The sequence below is a fragment of the Ascidia mentula genome, chromosome 1 (assembly GCF_947561715.1).
Source record: "Ascidia mentula chromosome 1, kaAscMent1.1, whole genome shotgun sequence".
NCBI lineage: Eukaryota > Metazoa > Chordata > Ascidiacea > Phlebobranchia > Ascidiidae > Ascidia > Ascidia mentula.
Genome location: NC_138566.1, coordinates 9,118,175 through 9,134,335, shown reverse-complemented (window position 1 = coordinate 9,134,335; position 16,161 = coordinate 9,118,175). Strand labels below are relative to the sequence as shown.

The following is a 16,161-nucleotide window of genomic DNA, read 5'->3' as shown; positions in this document are numbered from 1 at the left end:
TTGCTTATAGGTCACCCGAGAATCGGGCCAGTGATATAGGAAACAAGAGCACACGCCACGCCGGTTTTTGCACGACTGTTATGACAGTGTATCGCCAAAATGAAACGCCACTAATGTCATCGCCGGTATAAGACAGCCCTCTGAATCGGCTTGAAGGCTGCCGAGTGGCAGTATGCTTGATTGCCGATGAATTAGGCGGCTTTACATTAACGCGACGGCTGTGTACGTGGATGAGCGGGCGACGGAAGGGAGGCGGTGTCAATCAGCGCGCTGCCACCGACTTCCACGTGGGTGTTTTGTGAGGTTTATTAATGATATAATGGAAAGTAAAATCTTGCCACCGGCAAGTAACGCCCATGTACGTGACGGTCGCGCTCTGACGTTTCTCAAATCTGATATTTTGGTTTTTAATCATTTTGGTTACATCATTAACCCAAAGGACTGATCCTTTTTAACCAATTTTCGTCAAATCGGAGTTCCTACTTGCCCCGCAGTTCACCAACATTCAATTTTTTCCGACAAAGAGTCTGGTCGCACCTCAAGAAAATTGTGCATTTGTGAAGAATTCTGTTTTCTGAGAAATGCTCTTATTACGTAATTCGCTGCGAGTGTAGTAACTCGACCTTTTTCCGTTTTTCGCGTCATACGCCTGTTTTCAAAGCGACCAGGATCGCCACTAGCAAGATACTGTTTGCAAACAAAAAGGAACACGCAGCGGATTCATGGTTTCTCGAACCTAAGTTCTGTCATTTACAAACGCAAATCTTGTTTTCTCAATATAGCCCCATTTAGTTAATTGCCAGAAGAAAATGAATCTCGCCCAATGCACGCCAGCTTATACGAAGTATTTCCGATTCTTGAGTAATGCAGCACTTACGACTTACAGTGTTGACCTGAGCTGACACGAGGACAAAATGTTAATCCGATCATTCGAGGTGCACCATCTTAACCACGACAACAAACCCATCAATTTCATCCTAACCACCAGTAGATTGATGCTCATTACAGCAACCATACACGATGGACTTACACAGCAAACACACATGATATGAAAACGGCGGATAAATTTATTGTGTTAAGACTTTACACAATTACGTACGCGAGAAAATGGGGGTGGATTTTCTAAAGCGGATCAACCTTCCACCGGGAAATGGGGTTTACTAGGTGGGCGGCGCCCGTGTCTCCGAGCGATATCTACGATAACCGCCAAAATCGCGCAAAGGCGCATTATTAAAAAGGCGGCAAAACCGAAAACATAAACAAATAAAACCGAACAAAATACTCGTGGGCGCTGGAGACAAGCTTTTGTACAAGGATCACAAGCAAAGGTGACAAATCTCGTTGCGTGAATAAGCGAAAATGTGAATACGCGCTTTTCGCGGTCAGGAGGTAACTATTACATACAGTATGGCAACAAAGGGATTCGCCACCTGCGCGGGCGTGCCACGTGCCGTTGAATGCCGGTAATTGCAATGACATGTGCCGGACAAGACGGTGGCATGTGGCGTAAAAAGCATGCCAGCAAAACAAGGCGAAAATGTGTTAAATTTGTTATATACGCGGTTATTGGAAACGCATAAGCGGCGAAGAAACCAGGCCAGCTATCAAAGCGAAGCCTGGTAGGGGAGGGTTAAATTGTGCTAGGTTTGATGTGGAAAGAGCTTGCAGCGACATTTCCTACCTACCATATAGTGCACGATATACATATTATTGCGCACGTCTCGTTACCCGCGGGTTAGTGACACGAAAATAGAATAAAACGCGACTATCTGTACAAAAAAGGGTGGGATCAAAAATAAAGAAAATGGAATTAGTGATAAATTTCATTAAATTTCAACTCGGGGGCGCCTCCGGTGTGAACAGACGGGACTGAAACGAAGCGATTCAAACCTGAGGATGTGGTCGGGTTCGTGGATTGCTGACAATGTGTCCAGGTCTGGAGATCTCCAGGGCAGTGGTTTAGAATTGACCAAATATTATATTGCGAGATTCGAGGGCTCTGGGACACCAACAGAGGTTTAAGAACACCGCAAACGCGATTACGGCGTCGAAACATCCAAAAGGAATCGCCTCCATACGGTATTTGCCACAGGTTTCTGCAAACGGCGCATCACGACGGTAACTGTGGAGTTAGTTGTTTTATGACACCAGGTTCGGGGTCTCACAGATGACGCCTCCGTGCGACGGCAGCACGACGCTAAAACCGTGGTTTAAGACGGGAAATACTGCAGAGCAACACGCGCGTCATTAACAACTTATCAGTTGCGGAGGGTCCGAGATTTTTTCGCGTCCCGACTTGGAGGAGTTTTGGTAAGTTGGATTCATGGAGGAAGAGGAGCGATTTTCCGTGGAGGAACCGCTTGAGGTGGTGTGTGGAGGTTGGGTTTCGGATGAGGATGGGAAGAGCTGTGGTGGCTCCGACATCAGGGGATCATCGCGCAACGTTCTGCTTCTTTTGGCTCCGCTCGCCGAAAGATCAGGGGAGGCAGGATGTTTGCAGGAAGAGCGAGTTGATGAGGATGAATCGGAATTCTGCGTTTGACATAACATTGGAAAGGTGAGTTTTTATTACCTGGGACAATATTCTCTCAGTAAATGCTACTTTGTTTGTATTTCAATATTATCACAATGGACTTGTGACTTGAACTTTTGTCTAGTTTTAGCGATAAATACGCAGTTTGGCGTTACATTCCAAACGAATTTTTGCCAAAATTATTGCATGCCACTAATTAGATGATATCATCAGATTTAAAATAGAAAATATGGTTTTCAACGCTTCAGAAACAAGGAGTGTTTTAAGTTCTTAAAACAGTCGATAATCTTTTAATTAACTGAATATTTGCAAATTCATGTCGGTTAATTGTCACACCTGCCCATCTTTGTTGTTTTCATCAACTTGTTTTCCGTAAGTTGACTCTAACTCGTCGATCGACGAAAGCACATCTGGGGATTAATATATCACATGTTAAGTAGGTAATTTTTGCCTGAAAGCATTTTTTTCCCTCACTGACCTTGAGGCAAGGGAGTGGTCTTTCTTTCGCCGGACTCAGCAACGCCATCTGTCGGCGGTAACGTCGGCGTGATTTCAGCAGGATCGAGTGGCCGAAAAATGTGCTTTGACTGATCGGCCAAAGCGTCACAGTTTGCGCCTCCGACTTCGGCCGCCTGGAAATGCTTCTGGATTACGTCACCGCCTTGTGACGTAGCTAGCACATCGGTGACGGGTGGGTGGTCGACAGTGGTTGCGACTGGAGCGAAGTTTCCGGCGTCGGAGTAACCTACGTTTATCGTGGGTTCGATGCTGGTGAAGGGAACGGACGGAGAGATGTTGCCAAGGTTTGCCACAGATTGTGGGGGTATGGGTGCGATGTTCTCGAATATTCCGGCGTCATCGACGAAGTCGCTGTCTAGTAGACCGTTCATTTCTAAAAATTATATGTTATTTCTATTAGTTGGGAGTGAAGCCGGAATGTAGCGCGCTGCCACTTGCGCATCCCAAACTCACACCGTTCAAATGTCATTTAAACATTGCAAAGAAAATTGACGATTTAAGATGTTTTGTTTCGACGTTAAGGAGATATTCAGAACAATCATTGAGAGCCAAGATGATTTTAAGGCTATAATTTTTACTAAAACTGATAAGAAAAAGGTCTGCGGAAAATGACTGAGCAGTAAACACAGGGATAACTTCAGCAGTTGCTTAAATACGTTTCCGTCATATACCTGAATAATCATTAGGAGGCGACTCGCCGTAATGATTATGAGGCCGGTGACGTGCGTTGCTTCTAGTGGACACTCGGAGATCGATCAAATGCTGTTGCAGTGCGCCACTGTGCGGCAGGGGTCCCGGATGTGATGACGACGCTGCTCCGTGATTGGTCAACAGGTTGTTGTGCAAGGAAGAGGTCGACTGCTCGGTTTCGTCCAACAATCGTTCCATGTAATCTCTGTCGAACGTTAAGGTTTCGCGTTTTGTTACGACAAAGTTATAGCTGCTTTGGGTAGCGTTTAGCAATCATATCGGAAGTATACCAGTGTTTATCGCAAAGGCTCTATGAAATCAAAGAAATGAAAATTAATGTGTAACAGTTTTACATACTGTAGTTTAAAATATGTAAGGTATTTTTACTCCGTTGGAACAACACAAAAAACTAAATATTTTTGTTTAAGAAACTGTTTTGCGTTTTAAAGACAGCTCTTGGTAATTGTGTATTGTTTTTGTGGTTTCACATCGGATGGTTCGCACTTACGTCACGCCCGGGTGGAGAGTGTTCTTCTTTCCCAGTCTGGTTTTAGCGTTGAAGTTGTCGTAGCGTTCGGTTTTCTTCCAGATGTAGTAGAACTTCACAATGTCACCGATCGCCTTCGTTTTCACCTGGGCAGATCGCGCGTTTTTGGTTATCAGGGAAGCAAATACAATCGACCACCTTTTACGCGAATTAAAAATTGTCATTTTGACTTAGTACCTCCCAAAATAACTTAATATCCACGAAATGTCACTAAAAATATCCTTCAACGTCGTTTTCATGCTAATCATTCAGGCTAAGTTGGCAAATGATATTTTTTTGATAAATTTGTGGTAACGTGTGATTTTGCAATGTTACGTTACCTTGTTGTGGTGAATAGCGTGAAAATCTTTGCCATAAAGGGAAAGTCCCAGTTCGAACTGGCGGCATTCCTCTTCAGACCAAACGTGCATTTCGTTGGCGAGTGATTGCGGACGCCACTTGAAACGTTGCATGGCCTGAAAACAAACAACGAAATATGGCCGTGCACTATGCAAGAAATTTCCTAAAATACCTAAAAGCGAGTTTACTGGTGTGGTATTACAGTGAGAAAGACGCATATAGCTGGTACAATAGCTAGTATATGTTTTTTCGAATTTCGCTTCCAAAAAATTTTAGAAATACACGATTTTGCAATGGCCCTGTGTTACGAGTTCAACACGAACGATAACAGCAAACTTGCTGCATATGTTGGTTTAAAGTTATTGCTTTTGTTACCTCTTCTGCGTCGTTGCTGCACTGGGTCAGAAGAAACAAAGCGTCTTCGTTATCTCGTAAGTGAGCTCCATCAGGAAACAGAATCTGATTTTGATCATGGCTGGCAAGAGAGACTGCTTCTAGGTAAGTTTCAACTGGAAGGAAAAAACACAACACCATTCGAGATTTTCCAACAGTGGGCGTGCATGGCCCAAGAAACAAACCTTTGTCTGCAGATATTTTAGTCGGGTCCCAAACGAGTTTGTCAGTCGTGTCATCGTAGTATGGATTTTGCTGTTCAACTTCTGGTATGCTATCAACCTGTTGTAATGCAAAACACTTTGCTATTGGTGTTGGAAAATCACAGAAAAGGTTGCTTTTACAAACTGTATCAGTGATTTTGAGCGGCGTCTATCAACAAAAATTCTGTGGCTGATGTGGAAATTATCAATGCTTTTACTGATGCAAGATACAAAATTTATATTCAAAGATAATGTTATGTATTTAAATTGCTTTGTGTAACTTTGCAGCGTTCTTGGTGGTTTTTAGTAGTTCTAATAACCCATGCTTGTTTTATGTGACTATTTACATATTAAAGGTTTCGTATTTGACTTTCATACTAAAAAGGTTTAGAAGCACTGTTCTATTGGAGAAAACTTCAAAAATTTAAATCGTCATGTTCGAATGTATATATGTGTTATAATTATGTCACAACGGACGGGAAAATTTGCAACAACATGAAAAAGAAATAGATGCAAAGGTAGGCTTTGGTAATTTACATGACAATAACCATGAATTTGCCATAATAATGCAATTAAAACCCAAACCACTAATATTTGTAAACCATCTATAAATTTAAGCATATATTAGTTTTCAACATTTAGATTCCATTGACAAATGGTGTTTTTTAAATTCCCTTAAAAATATTTTTTAACCTGGTAATCTTCACCAACACGTGGAGCTTTCTTCCAGTCTTCTGGAAGTGGGGGAGCATAATCTCCATCAAAATCTTCTCCATCCGAATCCTGATGTTGATGGGGAGGACTGAGGAAGTTCGTTGCATTTGCTGCGGATCAAAAATATTTGCATGAATATTTTTCTGCATTTATTGAAGATTTCTGCATTGTTTCAGACCAACAACATTTAGGTTTTTGTATTTTTAGCCTTTTATATCGAAAGAAATTTGTTGTTTTAAAGTCCTTAATATGTTTTCTGCTGCATCACTTAGGTATCATAGCAAAAACACCTACATCGAAGTTTTCTTGTCAAATCCTCAACACGCTGACTCTTGCCATCACCGTCGTTTTCCTCACTGGGAGATTGTGACTGAAAAAAAAAAATAATTTTAGGAAAAAGCAAAGAAAGAGTTAATGTGCTTCGTGCAATATCAACTAAAATTAAAGTAAATATAATCAGGTGGGAAATTACGATCATACTTTCCGAACACTATGTTGAAAAAAATTAACATCTGATTAGAAAAGGAAGAAAATGTTGGGAATTCCAGGCATAAAAGCTTTATGCATGATGCATATAAGCTCCAAATAAAAACTCTGATTTGTTTTGCCAATGAAAACAAAACATTGCAACTTACAATATCAGATCCAGTTCCAGGTTCTTTTTGAGCATTTTCTTGTGGCCCATCACCATTGCCATAATATAACGCCATTAGGTCTTCCAGGGGCATTTCCCCTTCCTGAATAAAGGTAAAATACACATGTTACACACATTCCAAAGGCCTTGTTTTTCACACCACAAAGTATGGACACATAACAATGAACTAGAAGAAATGTGTTTTACACATTATATACAGTGCAGGTTTGTTGCTGTTCGTATAGATGGTCATACATTGGCATGCATTTTTTAATACCAATAAAGACAGGAAAAGCAGACCTTTGCAAGATCATCAAGTTCTTCAGAATCAGCATCATCGTCTTCTTCTTCTTCCTCCTCCTCTTCCATGGTGGTTTCATCATCAAAATCATGAACCATAGCATCAGCAGACGGTTCAAACTCATGATCAGCATCATCCGTTGAATGAGACGATGAAGGGGAAGATGGATTAGGAACTGTGCTTGGTAGCTTGGAGACATCATCTTGACAAAAGAAATCAAAATATTACCATCAGTAAAGCATACACCAAAGTTTAGCAACACAGTGCTTCGTTATTCTACATACATATATCAACAATTGTTTTAAACCTTTATATACCTTTTGCCTCTGACATTTTTGTACTTGTGCTTGGTTCTTCTGTTACGTTGTTGTCAGGGTTTGCTGCTTGATCCAGAGTGTCACAATGTTGCCAAGAGTTACCATCGAATTTCATGTTCATTTTTGGGATACTGTTGTCGGGCTGATCTTTTAAATCTGGGTTTTTACTAGCCTCGCTACTATTTACACCATCCATGATCTAGTATGAGTCTATCCTGTCACATATGTTTCATATAGCTTTTTTAAAAGGTGTAAACTACTAACATTGAAAAATGCAATTCTACACTGTTTAATTTTAGACGCAAATTATATTTATACTTGAGCTTTACTGTGTATGCTTATATCATTCGGGGAACAAATAATGATGCTGAAAAATATTCTGTTGGCATTACAACAAAGGCAAAGGTTGTTATTTATACAAAGAAAACATTTACGAGTACAGATTACTTTCTGAAACGCACATATTGGATCTGACATCTCAATTAGCAAAAAATTTGTTTGGAAAAAATGCAAGACGAAATAGGCTACAGTTCATGGTACCACCAAGTTCACATAACTACGGGGGAACAGTTTTGTCAGAATACAGTTTACAATGAAACACAGCAATTACTAAATTGTGTTCACGTTTTTGGTTTGAGGAAGTGACATTACAATCTTGACGGTTATGTCAATGGCCATCCCTTTTTTTCTTACACATAGGCTATGTCATGCAAAATAATTCTTTTTTTGCAAAAAAAATGCATATAAATAAATAAAAAAAAATTTTCTGTGACGAAACAACAAATGTAGTTTGAGTTAGACTGAAAAATTTGTATTCCGAGTTGAGGGTATTTTTCACAACTATTGATTTTGTGTGAACTGGCGACATATACATATATAAATGTAATGGTCAATTTATTGTGCAGATCACTGATAAAATTTTGCAAAAGTATGTAAGGGATCCTCAATACATGGCATTTTTTTCAAATCTGGATTCGAAGTTTCAACAAAAGAAATTAGAACTATTTTTATAACTATTAAATCATTTTGGGAAAACTATATTGTAAATAACTTGCAATAAGGCGTCGTTTTCTCCATAAAATGTATCAGCAAACCTTGCAGCTGACATAATTCTTCGAAAATCCTTGGACAGAAAAAGTGGCATTTCAAACTTATCGCTCTGCCTGGATGTTATCTTGACTTTGCTTCACTGACTTCACAAATGATAATTAACTTCTGTTTTTACTTCATTCACTGTAAATTGAATTAATATACTTCTGCGATTCTTACCAACAACATTTTACAAATCTACCACAAGAACACAAACACTACGAACGCCAAGATCTATTGAAGCCCACAAAAACCGAGCCAATAGCCGAACACAATACATTGATTTTAAAAAACACGTATTCATCCAATGCGCAAAAAATATCAAGATTTCACTCAAAATAGCGATTCATTCTGGCTAAAACAAAGAAGTGGCCCAGAATTTTTTCAAAAATTATTAAATGATGAAAAAGTAACTCTCTGACTAAATGTTTTGGGAAAATTACAACAAAATATTATGCTTATCGAAGTAATAATAGGTATTGTATTTTACCAAGCAAGTTGTCGAGAACAACTATGTTTTGAGGAATGCGTACCTAATGTTGTTGAATATGCGAAAGTCATATGTAGTACCAAGTGATTCAATTACATGGTAACAATTGATGGCTATTGGCAATTTCGTAAAATGGTCCACCCTATGAGGTGGCAAAACAGCAAAACTGCAGCCTGGTATTTAAGGAATTTGGAAAACTCGGGGAGATGCGTGTTGCAACAGTCGGGATGTGCAAAAAGTACAATATTTGGTAAAAGTCTCTTTCAGGACCATCGTATTTATTCGCATGGTGGCGCCGTTGATTTTGAATATGTTGATCCCACACAAACCGAAGAAAAATAAAAACGGAGAAGATTTTTTGCCTAATCTAAAGCAAATACTTCTATATTCACGTTTCCTGACTTGCTGTGGGTCACGTGATATTGCAAATATACACGCATGTGACACTCTTACACCTTCCAATGGCGATTAGCCCAACATCCAGGCAGCTCTTTCCCGACTGTTTCACAGCTGGTCAGAAACAGGACAGGATTTGTAAGACATGTCTTTAATGTAAACCTGATGGGTGCATTACTTTTACGGTATGGCGTGAACAACGAAGGTCAGGACGAATAGGAGTTTTCCTACCTGAAGTCCATGCATAATCCATAATGGGATAAAATGTTTGCGTACAACTTTTTCTTATTTTCTAATTATCTTACTGACACCCCACATAAATTGACTTCTTTTCTTTAAGTTAGGATTATCTTAAAGTATTGAATTGGGGATAAGATAATTTTCCATCTTGGCACAACAATAAATCGTTATGATCATTCTTTGTTTCGGTCAACTTATTATATAGCAACCTAAACAAAATTATTGACTGAAGTCCGCTGCATGACAATGTCAAAGTACATGACCTTTGATTAAATTCCCTCACAGTCAACAGTTTGCTTGCTCTTTTTGTCGCCTCATTTTTAAGGGGCGCTCAACTTAGGGCACGCTTGCAAATTTAGGCACACCATTATAGTTGGAAAATAGCAAGCGTAAAACATTTCGCTATGTTTAGCGTATTCAATAGCTTCAGGACCGAAGGGTTTGAAAAACAATGTTTAGTTTATTTCCAAAACACCCTTAAAAGTTGCGACCATTTTAGGTACAAGCAATATTTTGGAGGAATTATAAGATTGTCGTTTTGGAAATCATTTACAAGTAATACGTTTTGAAAATCATTTTACAACCATTTCAATTCCATGTTCGCGAGCGATGAAAAGAGAAAACTATGTGCTCATATACGATATCCTTGTCTTGGAGAAGATTCTGGTTGCAGTTTAATATCTTATTATTTGTTTTTTTCGGTATGAATGGACTTTTGAAACCATGACACGTTGATGATCAGAAAACAAATCATTCCTCTTTAATTTCTGTGTTTTTGGTTCAGAGACCAGCAGATTGACATGGGCATCAAATTTTATTCCTAATTCCACATTCTTTAAGGTCGTAATTAACACTTTTTTCGGAAAAAGCGGCGAAACGAGACAAACAGAAGATCTTGGCAAATTCTTTCATCAGTGGACTTTCCAGCAGTCTTCCCGAAGATATGAAAATTTTACCTTTCACGGCAGTTATGAAAAGCCTGCGGGATATGGTGCGCGGTGAGGCACATGATGGTACATGCAATATTCATGTAAAGGCAATGTATGACGCAAATTAAAACCTTTCGGGACTCAGTCGACCCATACCAGCACGGGCAGGGAGCACCGACTGCTTCATGCAAGTTTTACAACACAAACAACGCCGGCTATTTGCACAAAGTGCTTTGCGCAGAGATTGTCGCGGGACAAGATCGTTGCCAAGTGCAACACTTCCTAATAACCAGCTCAGCAGTCGCTTTTCGCACTCCGAAACGTAACGTGCTTTTCGGGGATCTCCCTTCTTTTTGCCTTCTCTTCTATCGAATCGGAGTGGGTGCTGCTCTGTCGAGAAGAGCAGGAGACAGACGAGGTGTGGTCGGTACTCGAACGTCGCCACTCCATAAGTTCATTGACTACAAGGCAAGTATATATTGAGAAACAATGTTCAATGCTTTAATGGCAACGCGATTGTTCATGTTTTTAGTGTGGACGTGGAAATTTCATACTAGTGCTCAGTTTTATATCAAGTTTACGCACAACAGTCATACAAATGTGATACGCAACCAGAGTCAAACAATTTGATACTTTCTAGAAACCTTCCACCAATATAATCTGATATAGAGCGTAATCAAACTCCATCAACATACAAACAAAAAGGATAATTTATTCTTTTAATAATCGAAAAAAACACAAAATCTGGTGCTGACCTGTTGGAGGAATGTAATCCGGATGCTCGTTTTCCCTTCGCGATGACGTGGAGGAGAGGCGCACGTTTATCTCTTCGGGATCGAAGTCTTCTTCGATGTTGTCTTGACGACGCAGCACCGCGCGATCAATCGGACAATTGACGCTGTCACTTTTCTGAACAAATTAACAAACCCTAGTTTTTTACCGCAGAAAACTATATCAGGATGAGTCAATGAGTTGGTGATGCGTAAGCTTTTTAAACTACGACTTAATGAAAGTGGCTGGTGTGCATAATGGCAAGCAGGTTTCTTGGTAAGTATTTCAAATTGTAAATGGGAAATTTTGTGGAAATATATTTACATTGCCGTTGAAAGTTCTGTTTTACCTTCATGTTTTGTTCGACACCAAAGATTTTTGTTTTCTTGGGAAATCGCATCACCTGTTTCGCAAATCTCCATCTTCGCATCTTTTGGCCGTAATACATCGCGATTGAGTCGCTGTACTGCTTCCGCATCACCTGCCTCCGCAGTTGGGTCGTGTTGCTACGGTTCAGCGGTCTTGGAGGCAGCATGTGGGAGGGGGGAGGCAGCGGTTCAGAGCTGGTTGGAGTGGTTGGAACGGACGAGCTGTCCTGGCAAAGGAATTCCTTGAATATTCTGTCAGTTTCCACGTCAACGCTGAAATGGAAGGTGAGACAATTTTGTGCTCTAAATAATTGATGTTCCGTTTTAACGTCAGCTTTCCCTTTTTTAACGAGATACAAGGCCTAATGCCTACTCCAATGTCTTGGGGATATGTATTTACTTTAAACGTTTTCGTGATTATCATTTAAAGAGACTTTAAGACAATATTGCTCAAACCATGAACGCACCAATAATCCCTGCTCATTGTGTAACCACAAAAGGTTGGAACGTGATCGTGTTGTTGCTTCTGGGTCGAACTCCTTCTAAAGAGTCGCGACAAGCCGCGGAGGCTAGACGACGACCTGCTGCTCTGTTGCGAGTTGCTGTCTATCGAATCTGATTCGGACATTTCACTGCCACTACGCGTTCGAGTAAACTGGATAGGATAGGGCCAAATGCCTGTAGGAGAGGATGGGGACGTGGTAGCTGAAGAGTTTGAAGAACCTGGTTTAGTTTGGTATCGGTATCTGGTAGCGGAACGATGTGCTGTGGGAGGAAGAGTTGTTGTCTCTGTGTGAGGGACAGTATCTGTAAAGTGAGAGCCAAGGTTTGAGTTCAAACAAGTGTCGCGGTCATCGCGATAGGTTGGAGAATGATTTCCAGAATCCGCCAACAAGTTTGAAAATACGTTGGTTGTTTATATATTTTACTGTCTTGCAAAATGAAATGTGTTTAACTTATATAATCTTTGCTTGAAATAGGTTCAGCTGGTACTTGGTTACGTTTCGTTCTACGTCATTCCTAAAATTAAAAGGTCAAACATAACGTGACGTCAGGCTGCGTCGCAGCATCACATAATGAAGTTTAGCATGTTCGTCCTTACACAGTAAAACAATAAACTTACAGCTAAGTGACGAAGAGGCGCTGGAAACAATCGAATCCATAGACGTCGTTTTTATAGTGGAAGTATTTAAAGATCGCCTTCGAGTGTTGGGAAGCAGGGTTTCCTTTTCGCTGCATCCCTTCAGATGAGTCGAGGAGGAATTGGAGGAACTGGTGAACGTCGGACTTCCGCGTGAGCTCGATGCTCGGCTGTATGAGGAACCGCTCCCGTCGCCGCACTGTTGAAGTTCAATCGATTGTCCGTCGTCCACAAACCGTATAATATTGTACAACTTTCTGGAATCGCGGTGGTCACTTCTGTTTGAATCCGTACTCGGTGACGGAGATTGGCGGCCGACTCGCAAAGAAGACCCACGGGAACCGGCGTCCACGCGGTCCTGAACTTCAAAAGGCGTTCTTTCGGGTGCAAATACATCGCTGTCATTACTGTCGAACAACGAACTCTGTCGGCGACCTCCGAAATAACGCCGACGCTCTTTCGCTGCCATGAGGTTATTCGATCGATTCTCGGCGTCGCGCCCTTCGGGTGATCTTTCAATTATGGCCTTGGTGATAACCACGTTACCCTGCAAACCGATCGATAGCTGACTGTTTGAGATAAAGAATTATAGGCGTTTCACAATGCGCGACGTGACCGGTTAACGAGGCGCAATAGATCCGACTAAAGATAACAAATATCCATGCCGGAGCATTGTATGAAAGACCGTTTTCATTTGCTGCTCTATGTTGAATTGGAAGTTAAACGTTCTTGTAAGACGTAAAAAGTTTCCATGGTTTGAGTTAATCACTGTAAACAAAAGCTAAAAATTTGACTTTATATTTTTTTAGTTGTTACGTAAAATTTATCTAAATAAAAGGTTTACGGATTCAAGATTTCACAATTTTGTGAAATATATTTTCTCCGTCCGGTTAATTACACCGCCGAGATAACGTTCTATATTTGCATTTTCCGATCCATTAGAGAATATCGTATACTTTCTGCTTGATTAAGTCGAGTGCGCTTTCCACATTTGCTGTAACGATTTTGTCGTCACCAGAAAAACGATTTCGTCTAATGTCTCCACCGGAGCTTCGAGAGGATTCATATGATGGTGCGGAATCGACCGCCGCATCGATCGCATGGTTATTACCTGCAAAATAAGCACAGTTGTTTTACCTTAAATTCGGCCTTTGCGAGACTGGAGCATGCGGGTCAATTGGTTTTGCGGATTTGGGCCTGATCAATAAAATCAGACGGCAAACATGTTTACCGATTACGACTGCTGCTGGTGCGTAGCAGGAGTGGGAATACCTGATGTAGCTTAATGTGTAGGCACTTAAAAAGATTACTTGCAGCGAAATATATTGGGTGGGACATCAGGATAGTGGTGTATAGTTATGCAAAAGCCCTTCACGCAATCACTCACCATTGTCGTCGGAGTCCGTCACAGATTTCTCGCGGGAAATGATGAACTCCGAACTTGGGGTGCTCCTGGGCGATGCTTCGGTCACATCCCGGACGCTTGCCTTTAAATCATCCCCTCTTCCTTCTTCCTTGTCGTCCTCCGCGTAGTTAATGTACTTCAGCTCGATTGTGGTGTGCTCCAATGAATTACGTAAATCCCACAGGTTTACTCCGCCCAAGCACTTCCGCGGAACCCCCTTGTTTTCCATTAACGCCTCCTCTTCCTCCTGTTGCTCACCTTGCGCCATGGTTATGGTGGACGGTGGGCTGTCTTCATCCCTTGCCATCTTGTTAACGTCGGTGTTATTTTGTGATTCTACCGTCAAATCGTTAGGGTTTATTGCTTGTTCTAATGGGACAACAGTCGGGGCCGTGAGATGCGTTGCTTCAGCCAGCGGTTGTTTCTCAACTATTCGAACTTCCGTTGGACTGTCAGTTTTGTTGCACGTCACCCCTTGTAACTCGGCAACATGATTATTTCGGTTCGAAGTATCACAAGCGCTACCATTTTCTTCGGACGGCGGGAGAACGCAGGTTGCACAAACATACGTTCTTCCCTCAAGCAGATCGCACGCTGGACTTTCAGTCACGTGTTTGTCATTGAAAGTGTTCGATATCAAACTTGATTGTTCGTCGCCGTTTTTAATCGTCCCTTTGTCGCTTTGAGAATGTCGCTCAACATCCAAAATGACCTCTCCGTGCGGATTTCTATTATTAGGAAGAAAAACTTTATCCGATGTGTTGTTAAATGACTCATTTTGCGCTACAGGCTGCTTGAGGTTCTTGTTTTTGTTTAAAACCTGTGCTCTTTCATGATATCGCCCTGCAATGTACGACCGTTCTTCGCCTTCACCATCCAGACTTCGGGTCCTCCTGAAGACCCCCAAACGCTTTCTTATGCTATCTACAGCCCCAGTGGCGCTGTCTCTCCATGCTACAAATTTCTCCGCAAATGTCCCGTTCGTCGCGTGCTCGCTTGCGATTCTCGACCTGAAAATCGACATCTTGCTTGCTCGTTCAAAAGCGCTGGACAGCGCATGGATGCCGGCTCGCTTGCCGAGGCTATTTTGCGATGAAATACACGACATTCTGCTTGAAGAACGCTCGTCCTCGCTTAAGGAAAGCACCAAGGGCCTGTCGCTGGATGAACCACTGCACATCATTGATTCCGTTTTAGTATCGATATGACGGCAGCAGCTGTCAACAGTCAGCGATGAGCGCGACATTCCGTCTGACGCGATGGGGCATGTTTCGTTCTGGGCCGCAACGGGAGGTTCATTGATTTTTGTCGCACACTTCTCTTTGTACTGCGTCTTTTGTGCTTCTTCCGCCATAATTTATTTAGGTCCGAGTACGAGACAGCACCAGCATTTGTTCCGCATAAAAATTTTATGGCCTTTGAAAGATTTCAAACCATGCCATTTTCCCTAAGATCCTGCATGGAAGAAATTTTATGTTGTATTATATTATCATCGCAGTATTCGATGTCTAAACATTCCAAGAAAACAACATATGGAAAATACAGACATAAATCCTACGATTCAACAGCATTTCATATGCCTCAGACCCAATTGTCAATCTCGCCTCTTCATGTCTATAAGTCTAGGCTAATATTGTTTTCCAAACATGCCAAGAAGGTCTTCAGCTCTCTGAAGGCTGATCTTGATTATTTTGATTGAAAACTGAAGATGTGAACCAGGTAAAGGTTTTCTGCGCGAACTCTACGTGCGGCACGGAAACGCAAAGCGAAAATACCTGTCTCACCCATGCGGACGAAGTCCAAACCCGGAGCTCCGAGCTGCGCAAGGTATAAATCGTACTGACACCGTGGAGGGAAGAATCGATATTTTGAAACAAACTGAATAATTCATCGCTTCTGAGCACCTAGCCGATTGGTTCAGGTATGTATGAGCGAAGCCCATGCCACAGGGTTCGCAATTTACAGACGTGTGCAAGCGCTTGCGAAATCCTGTGTGAAAATACCAATAGGTGTTGCCTACATAAGGGTATAACAAATTTATCCACGCTCGCTTTTTTTCAAACTACTTTATGGACAACAAAGCCACATCATAACACAATGAGCTAAAAATTTGGATAATTGCATCGGCGCCTTTAGAAACAT

At 41.4% G+C, this 16,161-nt stretch overlaps 2 protein-coding genes across 2 annotated transcripts; both read right to left on the bottom strand.

Moving 5' to 3' along the window:
- Positions 1 to 1,061: 1,061 nt before the first annotated feature.
- On the bottom strand, positions 1,062 to 7,401 carry LOC145897719 (uncharacterized). Its single transcript, XM_082986127.1, has 13 exons — positions 7,191 to 7,401; positions 6,873 to 7,075; positions 6,574 to 6,675; positions 6,233 to 6,308; positions 5,918 to 6,048; positions 5,207 to 5,303; positions 5,004 to 5,137; positions 4,610 to 4,744; positions 4,251 to 4,375; positions 3,724 to 3,947; positions 3,012 to 3,425; positions 2,870 to 2,943; positions 1,062 to 2,532 (listed from the first exon to the last, which is right to left on the bottom strand). The coding sequence occupies exons 1-13, from the start codon at positions 7,384 to 7,386 to the stop codon at positions 2,248 to 2,250; spliced, it is 2,196 nt and encodes a 731-aa protein (XP_082842253.1). The 5' UTR covers positions 7,387 to 7,401; the 3' UTR covers positions 1,062 to 2,247.
- Positions 7,402 to 10,628: 3,227 nt separating this feature from the next.
- On the bottom strand, positions 10,629 to 15,373 carry LOC145907155 (uncharacterized). Its single transcript, XM_082994619.1, has 8 exons — positions 14,002 to 15,373; positions 13,571 to 13,725; positions 12,597 to 13,161; positions 11,941 to 12,280; positions 11,509 to 11,746; positions 11,090 to 11,243; positions 10,750 to 10,795; positions 10,629 to 10,719 (listed from the first exon to the last, which is right to left on the bottom strand). Exons 1-8 carry the CDS (start codon positions 15,371 to 15,373, stop codon positions 10,629 to 10,631), a joined length of 2,961 nt encoding a protein of 986 aa, XP_082850745.1.
- Positions 15,374 to 16,161: the final 788 nt, after the last annotated feature.